This window comes from Engraulis encrasicolus, chromosome 16 (assembly GCF_034702125.1).
Source record: "Engraulis encrasicolus isolate BLACKSEA-1 chromosome 16, IST_EnEncr_1.0, whole genome shotgun sequence".
Classification (NCBI taxonomy): Eukaryota; Metazoa; Chordata; class Actinopteri; order Clupeiformes; family Engraulidae; genus Engraulis; species Engraulis encrasicolus.
Genome location: NC_085872.1, coordinates 36,649,171 through 36,672,180, shown reverse-complemented (window position 1 = coordinate 36,672,180; position 23,010 = coordinate 36,649,171). Strand labels below are relative to the sequence as shown.

The 23,010-nt window shown below is 43.6% G+C and overlaps 2 protein-coding genes across 2 annotated transcripts; one reads left to right on the top strand and one right to left on the bottom strand.

Moving 5' to 3' along the window:
- Positions 1–2,100: 2,100 nt before the first annotated feature.
- LOC134466561 (chymotrypsin-like elastase family member 3B) lies at positions 2,101–7,238 on the bottom strand. Its single transcript, XM_063220457.1, has 8 exons — positions 7,202–7,238; positions 6,826–6,914; positions 4,772–4,854; positions 4,243–4,368; positions 3,740–3,876; positions 3,136–3,278; positions 2,546–2,698; positions 2,101–2,178 (listed from the first exon to the last, which is right to left on the bottom strand). Exons 1-8 carry the CDS (start codon positions 7,236–7,238, stop codon positions 2,161–2,163), a joined length of 786 nt encoding a protein of 261 aa, XP_063076527.1. The 3' UTR covers positions 2,101–2,160.
- Positions 7,239–8,948: 1,710 nt separating this feature from the next.
- dhx30 (DEAH (Asp-Glu-Ala-His) box helicase 30) lies at positions 8,949–22,959 on the top strand. The gene is made up of 20 exons (XM_063219983.1): positions 8,949–9,117; positions 9,578–9,705; positions 9,948–10,058; positions 10,236–10,396; positions 10,479–10,587; positions 10,752–10,901; positions 11,277–11,429; positions 12,139–12,594; positions 13,532–13,912; positions 14,386–14,461; positions 16,018–16,122; positions 16,540–16,715; positions 16,853–17,059; positions 17,668–17,749; positions 18,066–18,259; positions 19,961–20,111; positions 20,567–20,724; positions 21,635–21,735; positions 21,893–22,032; positions 22,385–22,959. Exons 1-20 carry the CDS (start codon positions 8,949–8,951, stop codon positions 22,642–22,644), a joined length of 3,468 nt encoding a protein of 1,155 aa, XP_063076053.1. The 3' UTR covers positions 22,645–22,959.
- The last annotated feature ends 51 nt before the right edge of the window (positions 22,960–23,010 follow it).

The window sequence follows — 23,010 nt, the reverse complement described above, 5'->3', positions numbered from 1 at the left end:
GTGTGTGTGTGTGTGTGTGTGTGCATTCCCTCGTGTGTTCAATCATGTGTATGTGCCTGTTACTGTGAAATGTTTTTTTTCTGACAGAACATAATGATGAACAAATTGTAAGATTCAATCACAATCTCCCACTACTGTATTTTATAGAAGTGTATGGGCAGGCCAGGGTCGCACAGGCTATATATGGCTGCAGTAGGGGCCCCCACACCTGCCAGGGGGTCGCTGATTGTCCAAAAGTTTTTTTTTTTTAAATTGCTGTTAAATGTTAATACTCCTTTCCAAAGTTGATAGAAATATCATCCTTAATTCAAAGCCAGTAAATGTTGTGAAATTTGCCTTCCGAAGGGGGCCTACAGGAACCTGTGGCCTAGGAGTCCTATACCACCTGTACCCGACTCCCTGTACAAGTCCAGTTAGACCTTGACTGTATGGTAGATTCACTATCACTGGTTTGCCCTTGGCTTTGTGCTTTGTGGAGTACAGCGTGGTTTTGAGGACAGCATGTGTCCAGCTGTTTGCTCCCATGTCTTGCTGTCTAGTCTGTGTGTGTGTGTGTGTGTGTGTGTGTGTGTGTGTGTGTGTGTGTGTGTGTGTGTGTGTGTGTGTGTGTGTGTGTGTGTGTGTGCGTGTGTGTGTGTGTGTGCGTCTGTGTGTGTCTGTGCGTGTGTGTGTGTCTGTGTGTGTGTGTGTGTGTGTGTGTGTGTGTGTGTGTGTGTGGGTATGTCTGTGTTTGTGTCTGTGTGTGTGTGTGTGTGTGTGTGTGTGTGTCTGTGTCTGTGTTTGTGTGTCTGTGTTTGTGTCTGTGTGTGTGTGTGTTTGTGTGTGTGTATCTGTGTGTGTGTCTGTGTCTGTGGGTGTGTCCATACACTCTCCTCTCTCTCTCTCCCTCTCTCTCTCTCTCTCTCTCTCTCTCTCTCTCTCTCTCTCTCTCTCTCTCTCTCTCTCTCTCTCTCTCTCTCTCTCTCTCTCTTTCTCTCTCTCTCTCTCTCAATCCCTTTTCTCTCCTGGTACCTTATTGCGTTACTAGCTTTAAGCACATAATCAGCAATCCGTTTGCCTCCATCTTTCACACATGAATTTGTCATAGTTCTCTGCCAGTCAGTTTTATACAACATAGCTATTAACACTATTTCCTCAATGCTCTATTCACCTCTTTGTATTTCCAGGTAATTCTAGCGCACTGAGTGGTGTACACAAGCCTGCTGTGTGCCCAAGGTCCATGGGCTTGGCTGTAAATGTCAACACCTGCCTAACCACCTCCATGTCAGCCATCTCCCTTTGTGCCAGTCCATCTGCCCTGGGCTCCCCAACCAGGCCCCACCCATCCCATGAAAGACCAGGGTCCCCTGAAAGTCTCTACATATGCTGCCCTACAAATGCGAAGTGCAGTAGCTATTGAAACTGAGAAAAAGGCCTTCAAAGTATTGGTATTACATTGGATATTGGTATTACGTTGAGTATTAGGTTGCATATTGTAGTTACTGCAAATTTGACATACCATGAAAAGGGACTCATTTGGGCCACAAGGCTTGGTCTCAAGATAGAGACAAACCATTTTCAGTCTAAACTCAATTTTGACTAAATATGTCCAGTAGTTGCGGCACATTGCCTTTGTACGGCAGTATAGCCCTGCCCGCAGCCCCTCCTTGCTGAAGGAAAAATGTGAGCAGCAAGGAGTAGACCTCTTCTATTGACCCGTCTGCGCTTCTTCTATTGGACAGTTGTAGGTTACAGTATGTCCTTTCTTCCTACTGTGTTTTTTTAGTTCGTCTTACATGGAGATACATGGTTTTTAGTTGTTTTAGCAGTGCAGATCTTAGTGTTCGCTATGAGAATCTGAATATTAATCAATTCCACATTTAATAATTGTAATTCCCAGCATGGTTTATTTACCATTGTGTTTAATAAATTGTTAATAAATATTTCCCACCTATAATGTTGCGTAATGTACATCCATATGTTTTGACATAAGAATCTTCATCAGAGTGAACCTGATGAAGCAGTAGCGAAACGCGTTGTTCACCAAATAAACTACCAGCAAAGATACCAGTGTGTGGTGATTCATCTTTCATTTACTTATAAGAATCTCTTTATTAGTGTAAATCCACATAAATTGCTTGAATGTATTTGAAGTATGGCATTGAGAGGTACGACTTGTCCTCAGTTGCTGGCCATGGTCTAGAAGGAGAAAAACATGATACGGTACATCAGAAACCCAAGGGCGATAATGACAGCAGTCATGTTTGGTAGCAGCACAACAACAGAAAAACTATTAAAACTCATACACTGACCATGTCGCAGAAACATATTTAAAAAATATATAAAAATAATGGCCATAGTTACATGTTTTCACCGCATTTTTACAGTTTTTCTGATCAGCGACCTGGGCTTATGGGTCATCTCCAATACAACTGTCAGGTCAGGTGTGCGAAAGCAAGTTGTATAGTACATAACAACACAAGTTGTGTAGTACGTAGCAACACAACAACAACCACTACAACAACAACATGCAGACTGCAGTGTGTACAGTATGCCTTTTACTGACCTGGGAGATCCAGGGGATGTAGGATGCCACTCTGGTGAACACGCTAGGCTTCATGGGAGTGTTGCAGCCCTTGCCGCTCACAAAGCTGCTCACCCCCTCCACGTACCACTTTCCATCGCGGCCCTGGCAGTTCAGAGGCCCCCCGGAGTCACCCTGCATAACAGCAGAATGACAAAAGCAGCTGAAAATGATACTAGCAGGAATTGGAAGATAAAATACCTTTCGTCCCTCATAGGAAAAATCAAAATGATAATAATAGGAAGTAATATAAAGGTCTATAGTCCCAGAGGACCTATTTGTAGTATATACGTTGTTGAGAATGAGTTTTTGTGTTTGACCTATATGAGTTTTTGTGTTTGACAGATAAAAATCATTAGGGGCTTTTTTGTCAGTTAAATTAAAAGCAGCATTACCTTTTTATGGAGAACTTAGTCTGTGCTAGTGTGATTTACATCATGCTGTGGAACTTACTTTATGTCATAGTTCCCACCACCCCTTACTTCACCCCCAACCGCCCCCCACCACCAGCATCACCACCACCAGCACCTCTTGGGGCTTTCCTCGGGTCGCTGCAGGCTGCTTGTACTCACGTGGCACATTGATACAGTGTCTCCCCCCACGCACACCATGGTGGGCTTAACACTGGAGCCCCACCAGTCATTCTGGCGGCACACGTCATACTCCACCACAGGCACCAGGCCCTGCTGCAGCTTGTCTGGACGGGGACCACCAGCTAAGACATGGAGGAGGAAACATGGATTATTCACAGATGCTCAGAGCCCTCCTCACACAGTTACATGATTGCAATCAATTTTAAAATGGGGAAAAACTTTTAGAATGAAAAAACAAAAGAAAGAAATACGTGTCGGAATGTGCAATAGGTGATGTCATGGGAGAAAAAAAATACATTTAATTTAAAGGTACACTGTGCAGGAAATGGTCAAAACAGGTACTGCAACTATGCTTGACACTGGGCTGCCTATTGCCAAATTTGATCTTTTCATGAAAGTTTACTAAGTAATAAACTAATATTTTCTAGCATGGCCCAAGTACAGTCATTTTTGCAGCTAAAAATGGCTATTTCTGGAAATTCAAAATGGCGGACCATGGAGAAGATCCCCGTTTTCATGTATGAAAATTGCAATTTTCAGTCATGATGAATACTTATTGTGAAATGAAATGAATTGAACTTACTGGAGAGTCTGCCCCAGCCAGTGGTGTAGCAGGGATGATCGTGAGCAAGAACAGAGTCAGCCTGTGGCAAACACGCCAACTGCACCTTGTCATTCAAGATGGCACTCTTCTCCAGCTTAAGGAGAGCAATGTCAAACCTGGATGAAGTAGCACAGCAATCAGAGATTACAGTTATCTGTCTCATAATATTCACCATTTCTGAAACTGTCCATATAGCTGGATGTTATCCACTAATCCCATCACATCATAATATACAATTTTGTAATGCCACATAGCAGTGGAGATGTCTACGATTGGCTCATCCATTTAAGCCATATTTGGATTTTATGTTGAATCATTTCGACTTGCATAGATCTTTTTTAGAAACCTGTTTTAGCAGTGGGGAAACCACGTGGGACCATCATGTTTACCCCAGGGGAAGAAGGCCTACTCATGGGGTCACCTTCACAATTCACAGTCTCTGATGTTCACTGTCTGTTATCGGAGAGTAACACTTGGCTTACCCGCAGGACACACAGTTGTCATTCCATTTGGGATGCAAGATCATTTTCTGCACCATCATATACTGCTCTGGGCCCTCTTGTTTATTCTGATCGTGATCGCCAAGGACGACCCTGTAGGTGTGGAAGCTGAGCAGACACAAAGGAATTGCTGGACAGTGTACACACTGAAGATGAAATAATTTGCACTTCAATAGATGAAGCAGAACATTATGAAAGAAAGTAAAAATCCTGCTGCATAGCGAAATCACCTGTTTTGAGAGCACAATCAGAAAAAAAACCCACAGTGGGCAGTGTTGCCAGATTGGGCTGTTTCCTGCCCAATTGGGCTGCTTAGGATGGCCGTGTGCTGGTAAAAATGGCATTGAGCAGAAAAACCTGCCCAATTTTTGCCATAGAAATCAATAGAATTTGGGTGGGATTTTGTGCTTCTAGGTGGGTTTTAAGCATTTTTCGGGCTGGAAATCATCAGCCTCATCTGGCAACCCTGTGGGACATTCAAAGGGATGTTGATGTAACTATTTCCACTTACTTGATGCAGTGTGCAGCTGTGAGCACCCAGTTAGGAGCGATGAGTGTGGCACCACACACCGGGTAAAATGTCTCCAGCAAAGCCTTCAAAACAACAAATAATAACACCATATTGTATTCAATCTCGTTGTCTGTACGTGATTACTGAATACATGTTATTACAATAAGTGGTAGGCTATGTACGTTCAAGTAAGGGGGAATGCTATGTTTCAATTTTGTATTCCAAGCCTGCCATGTTTGTGAGCCACAACCTCAAGCCAGCCATATCAGATACCCTGACCTTGGAGACACACCATGACCAATTAAAGGAGTCTTCTGGATGGCACAAAGAATTCAGAAGTTGTTGTGGTTCCCAAATTGTGGAGGTCATCAGGGTACAATTAACGCTGACATGTTTCTATTTGATATGTCCTGCTGCTTAATTCGGACAGGGGGGGTAAATAAAACTCACGTATCGTTCGTCCATGATACTATTTTGGATTGCAACAACTGACCCAGTTGGAAAGAAAGTGGTCTGCCACTGCCCCAGTGCTCTAGTTTTCCCATCGCTACTTGGCGTAAGGGCCAGTGTAAGTTCACTCTAATGCCACGTAGCAGGCTACTTAATGCAGCCAATGTGATAAATATAATTCACGTGGGGTTTGTGGTTTAGCACTGAGTGATCTTCAATGTGTCACGCCAGTCACGCCACTCCAGTGACACGTGAGGAAATAGTAAATAAATAAATACATACATACATACATACATACCTGTTAGGGCTGCACAATTCTTCGAAAATAATCGAAAATTGTGATATAATTGTGATATCGAAATCGTGATTTCGATCAGGATTTAATCGTGGCAATAGTGACCTACCTTCGAGAGCGTCCTTGAAGCCAGAACATACTGACAGGCTGGTGTTTCTGGCCAGAAATCTGTTCTCCTTAGTTTCATGCTATTGCCTTTTACATAATTATTACAATTCATTCTTGGTTATATTTCATTTTGTTATCATTTTTACAAAGTTCAGCAAAAATCAATAATCGTGATTAATAATCGTGATTATGATTTTGACCCAAATAATCGTGATTATGATTTTTTTCCATAATCGTGCAGCCCTAATGCCTGTACATACTCACATACATGTACACATACTGTAGGCTACATACACACACACATACACTACATTACATACATACAGGGCTTGACAATGGCACCAGCCAACCGGCCAAATGCTGGTAAAACTTGGCTGTGGCTAGTAACAATTACAGTGCCACTAGCCAATTTGGCAGGTACTTATTCAATGGTATGATTGACATATCAGAATAGCATATATTCTGCATTTTACGCGTGTATCAATTGTTTGTATTTAAGTTCAAGAAAAAGCTCAGTTACTCAGATTCTATTTCTTTGTTTTATTTCCATGTAGAAACCTTTGCTTTAGCACCTCATCTTCTGACGTTAGATGTACAGCATCATGATCATTTAAAAAAAAAAAAAATCTAATTTGTGGCTAGTAGAATAGCTGGATGGCTAGTGACTCTGGAAAACCACTAGCCACATGGCAGGCAAGTGAAAAGGTTAGTGTCAAGCCCTGCATACATACATGCATACTAGGCCTACATATATACATACTACATACGTACACACTTAGGGGCCTACATAATGAATAGATAGCCAAGAAACTTGTTTGGCACCAAGAGCAGCCCTGCATACTAGGGCTGTAACGATACATTCAACTCGAGATTCGGTTTGTATCACGATTCATGACCTACGGTTCGATACAGTCCACGATTTCACATTTACAGACATTGTAAACTTTATGAATAGAAACTATGATAGTTTATAGAATAGGTTACAAGAGCCGACTGATAATTTTAAAAAGTTTCTATATAATAACGATGATGCTTGGAAGCACTATCACTTCATATCCTGTGGTTGTTTTCTGGGCTGATGTGCATCAAAACACGATCACGATACTGCCTCCTTGTATCACGATACAATATCGTGACTCTGTGTATCACGATTTCTCGATTCGATACAATATCGTTACAGCCCTACTGCATACATACGTACCTGCCAGGGCCAGCTGTGGGGCAGAGCCTCTTCCCCATTCACCACCCTGTTGGTGTTTGGAGGATAGGTGGGCGTACCACAGCCATACACTGCGGAACAGGTACAGGACACCACATCAATGCACCACCACTTTTCGAACAATCCCTCTTGAGCAAATCAATTTTGCTATCTGTAATGCTTATATAGAGCAGTTGTCGTACAGCACAACAAACATCTGACAGTTAACAATTTTAATTGAACTCAATGAACCTTTTTCTTGTTTTATCAAAGAACTGGATTGGACTACACTAAGAAAATGAGACATAGTTTTATCCGATCTCTCATCTCAGAGTCAGACTAGTCATACAGTAAAACTGAATGCATTTAATTCACTCACCAGTTGTGGCCAGAAGCAGAACCAAAACTAGTTCCATTATTATCCCTCTGTGTGTGCACTGGAGTCTGAGGCCTAGTTGGCTTTATAAGCTTTCCCCCTTATCTGAGACATGAGAAAGGACTAGCCATGCAGCAGGTGAATCAACATTTTGGTGACAACACTAAGCTGATGTTGGGAAAAATAAGGGTGCTATATCCACAAAACACAACTTGGATCTTAAAGTTGCAGTAAAATAAAAAAGCAGCTTTTTTGTTTGCAGTGTTTTCGTGTCCAAGTCACTGCATTCCCTGTGCTTCAACTGTAAAACTGCAGTAATAGTGCAGCATTTTGGACTAAACAGTAATGTACTATAATATAATATAACATAATATAATATAATATAATATAATATAATATAATATAATATAATATAATATAATATAATATAATATAATATAATATGTAAGGGTTAACGTTCGGCGAGAAGGTCGCTACCGTGGAATAGCAGCACGACAGAGAGAATCTTTAGACCCCGACGCGGAGCGGAGGGGTCTTGTTCTCTCTGAAGTGCTGCTATTCCACAAAGCGACCGACTCGCCGAAAGTTAACCCGCTTATTATATGGATATACTTAAATGATTCACACATGGCGGGGACATTTCTTTAGACCTATTTAATGTTAAGATTGTTGCTGCGCAAAACAAAACAGTGCCAGCTAGGTAGCCAGGACAACAGGTGTTGTCTATCACAGCAGCTGATTAGAGTGACAAAAGACCGGACGCCCTGCGGAGTGATATGAAACATTCGCTTTAGCCACTGACTTGTATACAAGCCAGTGGCTTTAGCAGTGAACGTCTTGTTGCCATTGACAGCGGTAGCCAGGACAACGGGTGCTGTCTATCACAGCAGCTCATTAGAGTCTTGTTGAAAAGTCGCTTTAGCAGTGAAAAGTCTTGTTGCCATTGACAGCGGTCTGTTATAGACCAACCCGTCCGTTATCGAAAAATAACAGACGTCCGAACGTTGGGGAGCCCCGTTGAAATGAATGGAGCATTCGACAGATGACGTCACAACCATATAATATAATATAATATAATATTGCAGATGACGGACCAGTAAAACCAGCCTGTGTCACACATTTCCCCAAAAGCAGTCCTGTAAGAGCAACTTAAATACTCAAATAATATCCAGTTTTTCTCATTACATTTCACTACTTTTTAAACCGTACCACCTTATATATTTTACACTTCATACAGTACCAGGACCGCTGACAGCTTTTGCTGGGCCCAGGACAAAGTCATCTGAAAGGGCCCCCCTGCCCAATAGATTCAATGTAATAAGGACCCAATTCTGGGCCCCCGCTCTCCCTGGGCCCGGGACAACTGTCCCCTTTGCCCCCCTGTGAGCACCCCTGTACAGTAGTGCACTACTTATTCCACCCACTGCCCATGGGCCCTGGACCACACTTGAAGAATCACTGATTAATCAGTATTTTAATATCTCAAACCTGATCATGTGCACTACAACAACGATGGCAAATGAATTGTCTTGGATAATTGAATGATTTTGGATCTTTTAATGGACCTCTATCCCCATGTCTGTGTATCGTAGGCCCATCCAAACACTGCATTATTATTTCATCTGCATCAAAGCATCTATTCTACAACTATAGCCAAATTCCCCCACAGCAGCAGATGGCGCTCGAGGCCCGAAAACTACCGGCATCAACAAGGAAGTCCGTTCTGTGCGGTTGTGTTTGTGTTTCCATCATGGCGCTGCCCGGTGTGTCACTCGTGCGATTATGTACCTTGTGCAACCTTGGCAATAAACCATTAAATATCAGTAAACAAGTAGTAATATGCGGTACCTGGAGGACCCAATACAGGACCAAAACCGGAGCTGCTGAAGGACTAGAAGAAACGGCTGAAATAGCCAAAGGTTAGTCATAGCATCTCAGAGGGATCTAATAAAAATGTAGAACACAATACATATGTTCAGTCTTCTTGTCTAAATCGTCAGGGGAGGATAACACAGAAACATAGTGGTTGATATGTTGATATAATACTATAGCATATGAAAACCCTTAACTTCATTTGACAACCTGTGTCAGTACAGTACAGTAGAGCAGAGGAGATGCTGGAAATAGAGGTGACCTTAGGCAGGAGTGACAGCCTGTTAAACTGGGGGGAAAGCACAAGAAAAAAGGGGCAGCTCATCAGACTATGCGGTTCTATTAGAATGCCAGCCCAAAATTAACAGACGAATGCTTGAGCTAGGACATTGGGAAATGGTTGGTCACAGTTTGGGATGGTCTTGATGAATGGATAATACTATTGTTGATTGCTGAATGAATGATCCGGGTAATATCCGACTATGTTTGCTTTTTCTCTCTGTCCAGATCATCCCAGGCTGTTGAATGAGTTTCCAGAACCAAAAGCTCTTCTTTATAAGACGTTGTCTCGTTCCCTTGGACTTAAGGATCCGTCCTCCCTCATTCAGTACTCATGCACTGATGGGGAGATAAAGGTCAGACCCAAACCACCCCTGCCCTCGCTGGTGGAATTTTCTGTGTGTGTTACAGTATTTTTCAAAATAAGACATGCTGCCTCAGGACAAGGCTGAAGCTGTCCTACTTCTAATGAGAATTTAAACCTTTTTCCTTAACTGTCTTTCATTGACCCGCCCTGACCCCCACATTTTAAATTTAGTGTCACAGTTTCCTTTAGCTTTGCAACTTCCGCTACATGCTTCTTTCCTGTCTTCCTCAGAAAGCCACGGTGACTCTTATGTGGCCGCACAAGATCCAGACGGAGGGCTTTGGCGCACGGAAGGTGTTGGCAGAGCGCTACGCCGCAGCAGCAGCATGTCAGAAACTGAGGGCAAGTACCCTGCTGTCTGAGATGAGCAGTGGTGGCACTACTCCCATTTCCAATTCAAGGCTACAGCTGATTCCGTTTTTTGCTTTGCACGCAAACATACTCAGCGGTCAAGTTTTGCCAGCTGTGAAAGCTGAACGATTTGTTTTTTAGTCACTGTGACCATTTTTGTCTTTGCAGGAACTGGGGGTCTTGGATCGCAATATCTCCAGGAAAAAGAGTCGGGGCCGAGCCTCTCCTTCGTCCTTGTGGCAAGATGCAGAGGAAATTGATGCAGACCTGCCGCATAGAAAGGAGGCTTTCAGCAGGGCACAGCACAGGAGCAACAAAGCACAGCCTAAGTAAGAAAGGTCGAATTTGCTTCAATATCTGATGTGAAATAGATCTTCAAAATAGAAATTGACGTTTTGATATATTCTGAAGGATACCAGAGGACGACCCAAGACTTCAGGAAGCTGTGGCAACTTTCTCAAAGCCAAAAGCACTTCTAGGAAAGGTCATTCAGACAGCAGTGTCCTCCAACAAAATGAAGGTGAGAATTTTGTAGCTGTGTATTACACAACTTGTTCATCAGATGTAAACTGCATCAACCCATACTGTTTTGTGTGATGATGATTGAGTTTTTAGTGTGTGTGATTTTGTGCAAACTAATGACTCTATACTTCGCAATACTAACATTTGCTTCACTCCCTACAGGAGCTGGTCCATTACCATACAGTTGGGACGAAGGTGAAAACCTGCAAACTGACCCTGCGCTGGCCGGAGGAATGTACTTTTGTGGCTTATGGACGCAATAAATCAGAAGCCGAGAGAAAAGCCTCTGCGTTGGCGTGCCTTGGATTAAAGGTTCACATCTTAAAGATCTCAAGATATGCAAATGCTTGAAATGCACATTAACCCATTTTAGCCTAAGCCCTTTTTGGGAAAAGGTGCCCTCTCCGAAGCACATAAAAACATGAAATAAGTTGCATTTAAAAGCTAGCACCTTCATTTTGCACTAGAATATATTCATTCAGCTATAACATACCCACATTTTTTATAAAACAGCTCAAATCTCAAGAACTTCAATGCAGCGTATATGTCGCTCCAGGACACAATGGGTTAATAAATTGTGCATGTAGAGGACATTGGTACAGCTCTGTGTGTTTGTGTTTGTGTGTGCGTTCAAGAGCCTGTTTGTGTCGGCATGTCATGTATGTATGCATGTCTTATTTCATTCAGGATCGGGAACTCCTAGATGAAAACAACGAACCATTAACGCACGCAGACTACCATAGAGATGAAGTTAAGGAAGCAGCAAGGAACCGAAGAGAGCCGTGTTACATTGACCTCCCCAGCGATCTGAAGAACTCTATTGAATCATATCTCTGCCAGGTTTGCCGTCTTCCTTTTCCCCTGTTGCAGTGCAAAGTTGTTTTAAATGTAGCGCTTGGTTTCGGTCATGTATGTCGCGTGTTTCATGAGTGGCAGTTCCCGTGCCAGAGTGGCAGGTTGATTGAGGTCGCTCCACCTGTACTGACAATTAAATCTTTAATTTGAAATAAATATATAGAAATCATTTGAATAAAAATACCTGATTGCAAGTCATGAATATTCTCCCTGGAACGTAGAATGAATTGAATATGTATCAATCAAAGACGAAAGTTGCAAAGAACTGTGGGGCAAGACCCACAGCACAACAAAGTTGGAAATGCACAAATGCATTGATACAATACAAGGTGTTTATGCATTTGCTTTTGTTAATTTATTTGTTTTCTTGTTCGTTCAATATTATTATTTGTTGTTTGTGTTTGCTTTCCCATTTTTCCTTTGGAGAATATGCTAACCATACTGTTTTGTGTGAGGTAAAATCGTGCAGCCTAAATAAATACATGACTACCCTTCAGCTACCCATATTTCTCTTTTAAAAGCATGTGACCCTAACATTATTCACAGTTACCTAAATAGATTGATTGAGTAATCATTCACCAGTTATTATTATTATTGTTGTTGTTGTTGTTGTTGTTGTTATTATTATTATTCAGTCTAATCTGAGTTGATTTTGCGTGTTAAGACGTGTGTTCCTCCTTCCCTTTGTGTTCAGTATCCAGTACCAGGAGAATGGGAGGAGGAGGGGGAAGAAGTGGCAACAGCCAGTGAGATGTGGGAGGAGGAGGAGGACCCTGTGATCATGGACGCCATCACGGGCCGGCCGCTCCGCTTGCTGACGCCAGAGGAAGAGGAGAGGCTAAACGAGCGCCTCTTGGCACGCTGGGAGCGAGCAGCTCCAGGCCTGGGCACGAACCTCCCCATAGACGCCCACAGAGAGCGCGTCCTGCTGGCTGTGGAGGGGTCTCGCGTCCTGGTACTGGCTGGAGAGACCGGCTGCGGCAAGACCACCCGCGTCCCACGCTTCCTGCTCGAGGGCCGTGTGAGCGCGGGTGAGGGGGCGTCCGCCAACATCCTGGTGACGCAGCCGCGGCGAATTAGTGCCGTGGCCGTGGCCCAGCGGGTGGCCCACGAGTTGGGCCCGGCTCTAAGACGCAGCGTGGGCTACCAGGTGAGTGCCACCCACCCTATGCAGTTCCACACCTTTGTGCTAGCTACGACAATAGTACGACTCCACAATTCACATACAGTACACTGCCACTTCAAGCTGGTTTAACACACATGGATTACCTCAATGAAGGAAAGACTATGAATAGGACATTTTGATGGTCTTCATTAGTAATGGTAAAGGACCAGAGTCTACGTGTAGATATTGCAGTCCAGTTCCTCAGTTGTAGATGAAGTACAACAATCGATAGTCACACCACAATCAATTGTAACACCACAATCAATAGTCTCCCCCACTAGTTTAAGATTAGAAAATAGTTTTTGATGGGTTGGTTGGTCTCGGGACGCACCATGGGGGATAACCATCACTGTCTAGTCTAGTCACACTATGTGTGTAGCAAGATTTTTCTTGTTCTTGAGGTGCCCTTGAGCAAGGCACCCAATCCTCGCATTGCGTCAACTAATAACTTGTAACTAATACCCTGTAAATATCTGTAAGTTGCTTTGCATTCTTTGGAAAAGCGTCAGCTAAGTGTAATCTGATGTAATGTAATGTAATTTATATAATTGTGGTGAGTCGTTATGAGGTGCTTACTTAGCACAGCCCCCTTGACCTCATCATAAGCTTGCTAGCCTTTACCTCATTATAAGCCTGACAAAACCCCCCTTGGTATTAAAATAAAGAAGGCTAATGACGCCCAATAGCGACTGAGCACCCCTCCTCTCAGCTGTATTCTTTTGAAGCCCCCATAGGTCTCCCTTACATCCCCTGGGGGGGCTGTAGAGCCCCCATTGAGAAATACTAAACCAACCAGACTATTCATATAGACTGAAGAATTTGAATTGCAATGTTATTGTCTTGCTTGCCTTTCCACCATGGCACTCCCTCACCTCACCTCACCTCACCTCCCCTCCCCTACTCTCCAACCCCTGCCATACAGGTGCGGCTGGAGTCCCGTCCCCCTGAGAGCAGTGGCGGGGCGCTGCTCTTCCTGACCCTGGGCGTCCTGCTGCGTAAGCTCCAGGCAAACCCCACCCTGCAGGGCGTGAGTCACGTGGTGGTGGACGAGGTGCACGAGCGCGACGTCAACACGGACCTGCTGCTGGCCCTGCTGCGCTCGCTGCTGGCCCGCAACCCGCAGCTAAGGCTGGTGCTGATGAGTGCCACCGGCGACACCAAGCGGCTCTCCCAGTACTTTGGCGGCTGCCCCGTGCTGCGAGTGCCGGGATTCATGCACCCCGTGCAGGAGAAGTACATGGAAGAGGTCCTGAGGGAGCTGCCGGGAGCTGCGGCCAGAAGACTGGGTGCGGCGGGGCAGAGGGTAAGGGTCAGTCAGTCAGTCAGTCAGTCACTCTGTGTGTGTGTGTGTGTGTGTGTGTGTGTGTGTGTGTGTGTGTGTGTGTGCGTGTGCGTGTGCGTGTGCGTGTGCGTGTGCGTGCGTGCGTGCGTGCGTGCGTGTGTGTGTGTGTGTGTATTCATTCATGTGTAAAATGGATTGGTTCTTCTCGCAAAGGACAGACAGAACACTTATACGTTTCAAGGCAAAACACTTTGGTGACAATAAAAAAGATTGCACCTCTTAAATTGTAGTTTATGCTGCGATTTTTTTTAGCAATGTGAAAAAATCCTAGCCTTGATCTCACCAGACCTGTGTAGTTCTCACATGCTTTGAGCTAAATAGACACAAGTGGAGCTGGCAAAGCTGTGCTAACCTAACTTGTTAAAGACCTGCATATAATATGCTGTTGAGCTACTGATATTTGTGAAGTATCTGATGTGTCTTGTCGTCTGCAGGATGCGGATGACCCCAGCCCAGACCCGGATTTGGTGGCTGAGGTCATACAGCACATACACCAATCCTCCAAGCCAGGTACTCAACACGACTGCCATGAAAAGATACAATAACACCATTTGAGGCACTCCTTACTTAAGTTAAAAAGCCTTTATTAAACTATTATTAATCAAGGCTTTTTAACTTAAGTAAGGAGGGCCTCAAAAGTTTTTTTTTTTTTTGTCTTTTCTCTGCAGTTTTCATGCCCAAGTTTTTTTGATGAGCACCATTTTTTACTAGACCTGGATAAGTGACCCAGTGAAGCATTCCCTTCTCTCTCTTCGATTACTTTAACCCATTGACGCCGGTTGTTGCGTTACGCAACATTGGCCCTGACGCCGGTTGTTGCAAAAATTTGTCAATATTTTCAAGACGCATGGGAGATGCAATGCACAATATTTTGTTCAAATACACAAGAGGTGGGTGTTCTCGATTTTTTAAAGACCATGTGACAAAAAAAAAGTTTGATTCGTTGACAAAAAATGTAAAATGAAATCAACCATGCTCGCTTCTGCAGACGTGGGCCATTTCACACAGGTAAAAAAAGGCTTTGGTTCGCGAGACACGCTGTTACAGCGAACGTGATGTTCAGTTGAACGGTAATGAAGAGATTTTAATCGAGGAAAGGAAATATGATTGAAGACCCTTTAGATAGAGAGCAGGAGTGTGATTTGCCGCGGCCGCATGAAGAGGTAGGCGAGTGGTTTCCAAATAGACAGTCAGCTAGATTTCGCCCCCGACGTTACCAAAAGTTCACTCCGACACTCGGGGCAATTGGCGAAGGTGCCAATATCTGAGGAAGCACGTAATTTAGATAGCCTATAGGTCTATTTCAGAATATTTTCACTGAGGAACTGGTGATAGCCTATTGGTGAGGCAGACAACGGTAGACATGCGGATTATAGACGCGCGGCCACACATCCAGCTCAAAGTGGAGCCATGTCTCAAAATAGGATGAAATTGCTCATCGGTCTCTGCATAACGTTTGGAGGAATAAAACGGCCATATTCGCCGGTGGGAGAGCAAGTGGCTGTATTAGACAAATGTCCCCCGATGTATGGCAGAAATGACTGCCTAATAATTATAATAATAATGATATTATGATTTAGTTATAGTTTGCTATTGTAACAGTAGCAATAGCCTAGTAGCCTAAGCCTATAATAAATAGCAGCATCAAGTATTATCCTGAAAGCACATGAAACTTTTTTCAATCATTTGATTATGAGACATGATTTTTTTAAGGAATATGTGTTAGTGTCAATGCTAAATGAACATAATCCCGTGAAAGCAGAGGATTTTACCTTTTAAATGCAATTTGTCCCATGTCCCTATGTGTTCCAGAGGCTGAGATATTGAATTTTTCATAGGAGTTTCCAACCATTTTTTCTTATCTCAAAAAACCCTCAGGCATTGGGGACCTTTTCTAAAAACGGGCTCAGGCGCCAATGGGTTAACACGACTGTTGGAAGCAAAGACAATAATACATGGTGCAGTTGTCTAATGTACAACTCTCCTAGCATTTGCAGCAAGTGGTGCAGTGGTGAGATGCACGGTCTATACACTGATTATTAACCTGGTTCTGTGTGCGGTTTCAGGTGCGATCCTGTGTTTCCTCCCTGGCTGGCAAGACATAAAGGCTGTGCAGAAGAGGCTGGAGGAGATGCCCTCATACCAGTCTGGCTCACAGAGGATCCTGCCTTGTGAGTCCCCGCCTGTCATGGCTGTCTTCTACCACAGTGTTCCCCAATCTTCTTTGTCTTGAGTACCATCTAAGCATTTTTTTGTCATTTCCTCTATCCCAATGTGACTACGCTCCATACATTAGTTATTATTATTATTTCCGGGTACCTGCTACAGTGTGCTCACATTCCCCTAGTGGTACGCCTAACCCTACCCTGGTTGGGAAACACTGCTCTTGACTGTCCTTTAGAGGGGCTGCAATATGACAACTGCACATTTTACGGCTATATTATTGTTTTGTATATTATGATCAAAATGTTAAGTAAACATTCAGGTGATGTGCTTTGTGAAAAATTCTTTATCTGCACATGTGCTGAATCTGTTACTGAAAGCAGGGTTGAAGTATGATAAGTCAATCTGTCCTTGTCTCTTCTCAGTGCACTCAAGCATGTCCGTGGGAGAGCAGCAGAATGTGTTCCAGCGCCCCCCAGAGGGCCAGCGCAAGATTGTCCTGGCAACCAACATTGCAGAGACCTCCATCACCATAGACGACATAGTGTATGTCGTAGACACTGGGTGTCAGAAGGAGCAGAACTATGACCCAAGAACAAAGGTCAGATTTGGAAAATCATGTTTAAAAAGTGATTTGAGTTTGTTTTTGAAGTAGGAATGCTGTTTTGGAAATCTATGAAATGTAGTGTTATTTTCAACTTGCGTTATTAACTTTTGATGTATACACACACACTGTAGGTCTCCACCCTGGACACAGTGTGGGTATCGCGCTCCAACGTCACCCAGCGCAGAGGCCGGGCAGGCAGGTGCCAGCCTGGGCATGCTTACCACCTGTTCCCACGCTCCTCCCTGGACTCCATGACTGCCTTTCCTGTGCCAGAGATCCTACGCACCCCACTGGAGAACCTGGTGCTCCAAGCCAAGATTCACAGTCCGGACAGCAAGGCAAGCAGCCAGCATGCTCCATCATTGCTGCATCACAATACACTACATTCTGATTTTCCAGAGCCATTTTCAACATAGCACCTAAATCAAGCCTCTGGTAAGAAAATGTGAAAGGATACAAACCAAAGACAACCCAATTCTGCCTACAGAGCAACATTGTATGAAGTTCAACAAATCCTCAGCTGTCAGTGTCTGTTCAATATTTCAATATCTTTTCAATTCACATGCCCTCCCCAGGTGACCCTCTTTGATGTCCCTGTAGAAAGTTTGTGTGCCATGTCCACGGCCTTGCACGGCCTGTATCTGTCTTCAAACTAAAGATAGAGGGGTCCAAATCTGCTGGTCAATTTTGCTTGCAATTGCCTTTGGAGGGCCTCCTCTCACAATTGCCTTTGGAGGGCCTCCTCTCTAAAACCATTGCTAAACGTTGAGATTCTTGAAAAGTGCTGGTACGTGAAAAGGTCAGGCAAGTCGAAGAGGTCCACCTGTGGATATTCTAGGGAATTGTAAATTGACATGGAAGTGACGTGTAATTTAATCCATACAAGTCCAAGTGCAAACAAGGTTATTAATTCTGATAGCTTATTTTGCCCCTCTGTCTCTTCCAGGCAGTCGAGTTTTTATCTCAGGTGCTGGATTCTCCAGGCCGTGCAGCAATCAGGAATGCTGTGACAACCTTGCAGGACATTGGTGAGAGCATGCTTTGACTCCTCTCATGAAAACTTTCTTCAATACCCCTTTTTGAAATGCTCTCATTATATTAAAGAATTGCATGATGATATCTTATCTCATTGTGCATCAGAATTCTCTGTGTCAAAATGTGAAATAAATTTAACCATTTCTGCCTGCACCTTCAACGGTCATATTCTTCACAGTTTTGTTTTACCCCACTAATACTGTGCACTACTGCCAGTCAAAGCAACAACATTTCATTCCATATGTGTTGCTAAAATGACAAGAAAGCCTAATTGTAAATTGGCTTTGTGTCATGTGAATTTTCCCTCAGGTGTGCTGGACCAGGCTGAGCGTCTGACCCCACTGGGGGAGCGTGTGGCCTGCATGTCCTGTGACCCGCGTCTGGGTAAGGTCCTGGTGCTGGCTGCTCTCTACCGCTGTGTCTCGCCCCTCATCTCTGTGGCAGCCTGCCTCACTAGAGACCCATTCTACAACAGCATGGAGAACAGAGAACTTATCCTCCAGGTCAGATCAGTTTTATGGTTTACTTACTTACTGCATTTTTAAAAAATTATATACTGTATTTTTGGGGCTTTTTCTGGTCTTTATTATGACATGATAGTGTGAGAGGAAACTTGGCATGGCCTTCCATCTAATATTTTATTCTATCTCAAATAGGAGTGCGCGGTATGGACGGTATACTATCGTGCGAGGTATTTTTCCCCCCAAGGTATGGATTTTGTCCATACCGCTCTACCGCCATAGCGCATTGCGTCCTGCAGATGGCAGTAATAGACAACGTTTTGAACATCCACAAGACTGTCTCTCGTAGTAGCAAAAGAATGTGGTTGTAGAACAGAAGCACAATTTCATTTAAGCTTTAAGTGTAAAATGTATAGTTAGTGTAGTGAACTATTGTTTTAAACTGTATGTGATTTCGATTCTGGTCTCCACAATTTAATGTACAGTGGTGTGTGAAAAGCAAGTTAGCAAGCTAACAGCCCAAGTCATTCATGTCAATGCTGGTGTCTGACAACAGAAATGTGCTAAATCTATGTGCTACTGGTTGCTTTACATTTGCGCCAGCCTTACTGTATGTTACTGTGTCTANGTGAGATAATATCATTCACGATATCTGGCTGGGTGTTAGTAACTTAGATGACTGTTCACTGTTTAAAATGTGATTTAGCGATTTCGCTAACGTTAGCACGCTAACCGCTGCTGCAGTGATAGCTGCCATTTAAATGCATTAGTTCTACAATGCATTGCTAGCTGCCTCATGTTAAAGTTCGTTTTTTTTTTTTTTTTTTAACTTTAACAATAACAGCTGAACCATTAGGCTTGGCATAATCACAGATGCAAGCACACATTTCCAAATTACCCCCAGCAACTCCAGAAATAGAAAAAAGGGTCAAATGAACGATTTATTGGATAAAATCCATGTTCAGTTTGACACCCCTCCCTTCCCTAGTTTAACCCCTTCTAGACTTGGTGAAATTGACAGTGTTGTAGCCTATTGCATTGCATTGCATTGCATTGCAAAATGCATTTTACATAGTTTTTGTTTGTTTTCAAAAGATTTGAATAGCAAGAATTCACACACATTACAAAAATGCAAATGTTTAAAAAATGCAAAAGTAAAAAAAAAGTGTTTTGTAGGCTACATTTTGCGACGGAATGCTTACATTTTACACAAATGTAAAATACCGTGATATATACCGTGATATATACCGTGGCTAAAATTATACCGAGGTATACATTTTTGGCCATACCGCCCACCCCTAATCTCAAACGGCTACAGCTGCTACACACTTTGTTCTGGTCAGGATTTTTTATTAAAAGAGGAATTCACCTAGCTGTTTTTAGGCTGGCCACGGGGCCAGGTGACTGTGCGGGTTGCCACACCATTTACACCGAAGTGATTACTAGAGAACGACCCGCCTACATTCATACCACTAGCTGTATTCGAGTACTCTCTCATCCTGCTGTCATTGAAGAACCTGCTGTCATTGAAGAAGTCCCATCAACAACACACAAGTCAAGTTGAACACAAATCCTCAGGAGACAATGAGCTCGCACCAGTTTGATCTAATCCACACGTGACATGCGAGGTGTAGGGGGACTATGGACACCACTCACCGAAGACATTTTTGGTTTAAATAGAATGAGTGTTTGAGACTTTTAACATGTTAATATAATTTGTCATTTCCCCCTAACAACACGCAGGCCAAAGAGGAGCTGGGAGGATCTACCAGCAGCGACTTCATGATCTTCAGCCGTGCTATTCAGGGCTGGAGGAACGAGTCGGACCGATCCTCCAAGAACGAGTATACAGAACATTTTGTCCTATCCAGGCAAAGTCTGCACTTCATTCAAGGTGAGACTTCATATATTATGGGGTTGTAATGGACAGTGGACAAACAGCCAAATGGGACCTCACGTGTACTAAAGAAGCTCGCTCCATAAACTGGGGGAGGGAAATGGTTAAATAGGGTTCCTCAACAGGGATGCCAGCTGAGTTGCTTGTCTGCCAATATTAATTTTACTGCTACAGTAGTCATTTAGCTCAAGGAAGAGCGCGACACTGCTTCTTCACAATTCACCACTTTTTTATTTTTCCTTTGGTGCTGACGTTTCGGCACTAGGCCTTCATCAGAGTAACTGCTACAGTTAGTGCCAGGGTTCATTTAGTTTACAGCATAAGGCAGTATTAACGGTGTTGGGGGCATTTCGTTCCCACCCAATGTTTCATTTCATTCCCTTTTGGGGGTAAATTGGTGCCAGGCAGCATTACCTTTGTTGATGTGTTGATGGTGTACCTTCCTGCCACAGGCCTGGCTCGTCAGTTCGGTGAGAACCTCCGTGAGGCTTGTCTTGTTCCCAGTGAAAATGAGTGTCTGCGCCCCGGATCATCGTACAACCAGTTTAGCGATGAGGAGGAGCTACTCAAAGCTGTACTAATGGCCGGCCTCTACCCAAATCTCATAAAGGTACACACACCTACCAGGCTTCTACGAAATTCCGAATGGAAAGAATTTCAAAAAAGTTGCTTGAAAAGAGAAAAAACTTTTCTTCACCAAGGCACTCCAAAAAGTATAGTTAAAATGTCTTTATTATTATGACATGTCCATTAAGGACTTTTAAAATTGCCCACGCGTAGCTATACTTTTTGGAGTGCCTTGGTGAAGAAAAGTTTTTTCTCTTTTCAAGCAACTTTTTTGACATTGAACCTTGAACCAAAGAGCACCCACAAGAATACTTTTTTCATCTTCCTAAAGGGACTGAGCACGCCTCTGACTTCCAAACATTGAATGAATTTCAATTCAAAGTAATGCCATAATACCAACACTAGATGGTGTCATTACCTTGAATTTCTTTGAATTTAATCTACACCACCAATTGAAAGTACATAGAACACCACCACCTAGTGTTGGTATTATGGCATTACTTTGAATTGAAATTCTTTCCATTCGGAATTTCGTACAAGCCTGACACCTACCTCACCCAGATCCAAAGAGGGGAAACGTACGTCACAGAAATGAGTACATTCCTCACATTTCTGGAGATTTTATTTGGAGTGAACAATAAAGTGAAGCGGCAGTGTAAGCTGTACGCTGGCAACTGTTCTTTGTGTCAAAGTGAAATCACTTTAATGTTGTCCCATGACAAGACGTACTTACACATCTGAAGGAATGTGAGGGGTGTACTCACTTCTGTGACATACTTTAAGATGTATATTTGTTGACTGCAGCGTTTCAGAAGTATGCATTTTCATACAGTGACATTTTAGAATTTCTTTTTTTGTGTTTTCATTGTTTATCCTGCCTGATGTCTGTACAGATTGATGAGTTTCACAATTGTCGAGCTATATGAATGAAATTTAATTGAATATCCATTCAGGTGAACAGAGGTGTTGTCCAGAAAGGCAGATTCCGACCCAACGGCCTCGCTTACCGCACCCAGACGGGTCCAGTTATCATGCATCGGGCTACCATCAACAGGTAACAACCGGTGTTTGGCTTTACTATGCATTAATGAGACAACTGATGCTTCAGTTACTATAAGGACTACACAGACCACTCAATGAAGTTGTGGTGGTGCTGGCTTGTAATTAATGAAGAAGTGTGTGTTTTTCTCATTATGTCAATGTGTGATCAGAGGAAGAAATGAGCTTCCTAGCCGTTGGATGACTTTCTTCAGTGCGATCCAGTCGAACGGACAGGTGTTCATCAGGGACTCCTCTTCCGTCCATCCTCTTGGCCTGCTTCTCATGACCGACTGCGATCTCACAGAGAACGGTAAGCCATTCCAGCTCTTGCAGCAACTACATCGGATGTACACAATTAAGTCTGTTTCCATCTGCACTGTTGCATTTACTGAATTTACTTTCAATGCCCACTGAAAGAGTTAAACATCCTAGCTTCAAGTAAAGATCCTGATGGTTGTTATCCCATCTGCCGTTAGACTTGGCATTCATCCGTTTCGCCGGTAGACTTGGTTTCGCTAATTATCTGACCTACTGTGCTAATGAGGTCTGCTTCAGTGAACAGTTGGCACAGTGGTAAATGCAATTAGCATGGCCAATGTGTGATGCCTGTTGCCCTTGTCTGTCTGTCTGTCTGTCTGTCTGTCTGTCTGTCTCACAAGCAGTCGCTGATGGCCGTGTTGAGGTAACCCTGCCTGGCTGCTCCCTCGTGCGCTGGGAGATGCCAACAGAGTCATGGACCGTGTTGCGGGAGTTCCGCATGGCCCTGCATTCCATGCTCCATCGGAACTTGATGCCCGATGCCGAACCAAATAGCCCTCAGGACACCAAGCTCATTGCACTGCTGGTGGACCTGCTAAACCACACGGACCAAAATGGAGACAAACATGTCACTGACTGGACCAAAGAGAGTAGAGTAGAGTAAGATGATTCAAGCCCATGCATTTCCTGGGTCCATGTGATGTCATGTGAACGCCCCTTTTGGAGACCTTCGGTTAGGAGACCTTTGGAGGCTTAAGGTTGATAAATGGAGTTCCCTTAGCATTGTAGATGGCGGTAGCGCACATCTTATGCAAGCCGTCACCAAATGCCACAGAAAGAGGAGGGGACAACGCCCTCTTAGAAGACCGAACTTGAGCACACTCCTTTGCATTGGGTGGCCGGAGTTTGAATTATCTTATTCTACTATGAAAATCTTTGACTGCACTGTCCATGAAGCACACACGTCCACTTGAGATTACCTCCATTTGCGTGTGTGTTTTTTTGTTCTCTTATGTAAGACCAATAAGTT

What these genes read in the sequence shown, in the direction of transcription:
- LOC134466561 (XM_063220457.1), bottom strand. Translation starts at nt 7,238, where the DNA reads ATGGAACTAGTTTTGGTTCTGCTTCTGGCCACAACTG. An exon ending in ACAGCTGCACACTGCATCAA is followed by an intron (nt 4,369 to 4,771) that starts GTAAGTGGAAAT and finishes GTGTCTGCTCAG; the next exon opens with CTTCCACACCTACAGGGTCG. An exon ending in TGGCTGGGGCAGACTCTCCA is followed by an intron (nt 3,279 to 3,739) that starts GTAAGTTCAATT and finishes TCCATGTCTTAG; the next exon opens with CTGGTGGTCCCCGTCCAGAC.
- dhx30 (XM_063219983.1), top strand. Translation starts at nt 8,949, where the DNA reads ATGGCGCTGCCCGGTGTGTCACTCGTGCGATTATGTACCTTGTGCAAC. An exon ending in CTCACAGAGGATCCTGCCTT is followed by an intron (nt 16,123 to 16,539) that starts GTGAGTCCCCGC and finishes GTCTCTTCTCAG; the next exon opens with TGCACTCAAGCATGTCCGTG. An exon ending in CATCGGGCTACCATCAACAG is followed by an intron (nt 21,736 to 21,892) that starts GTAACAACCGGT and finishes ATGTGTGATCAG; the next exon opens with AGGAAGAAATGAGCTTCCTA.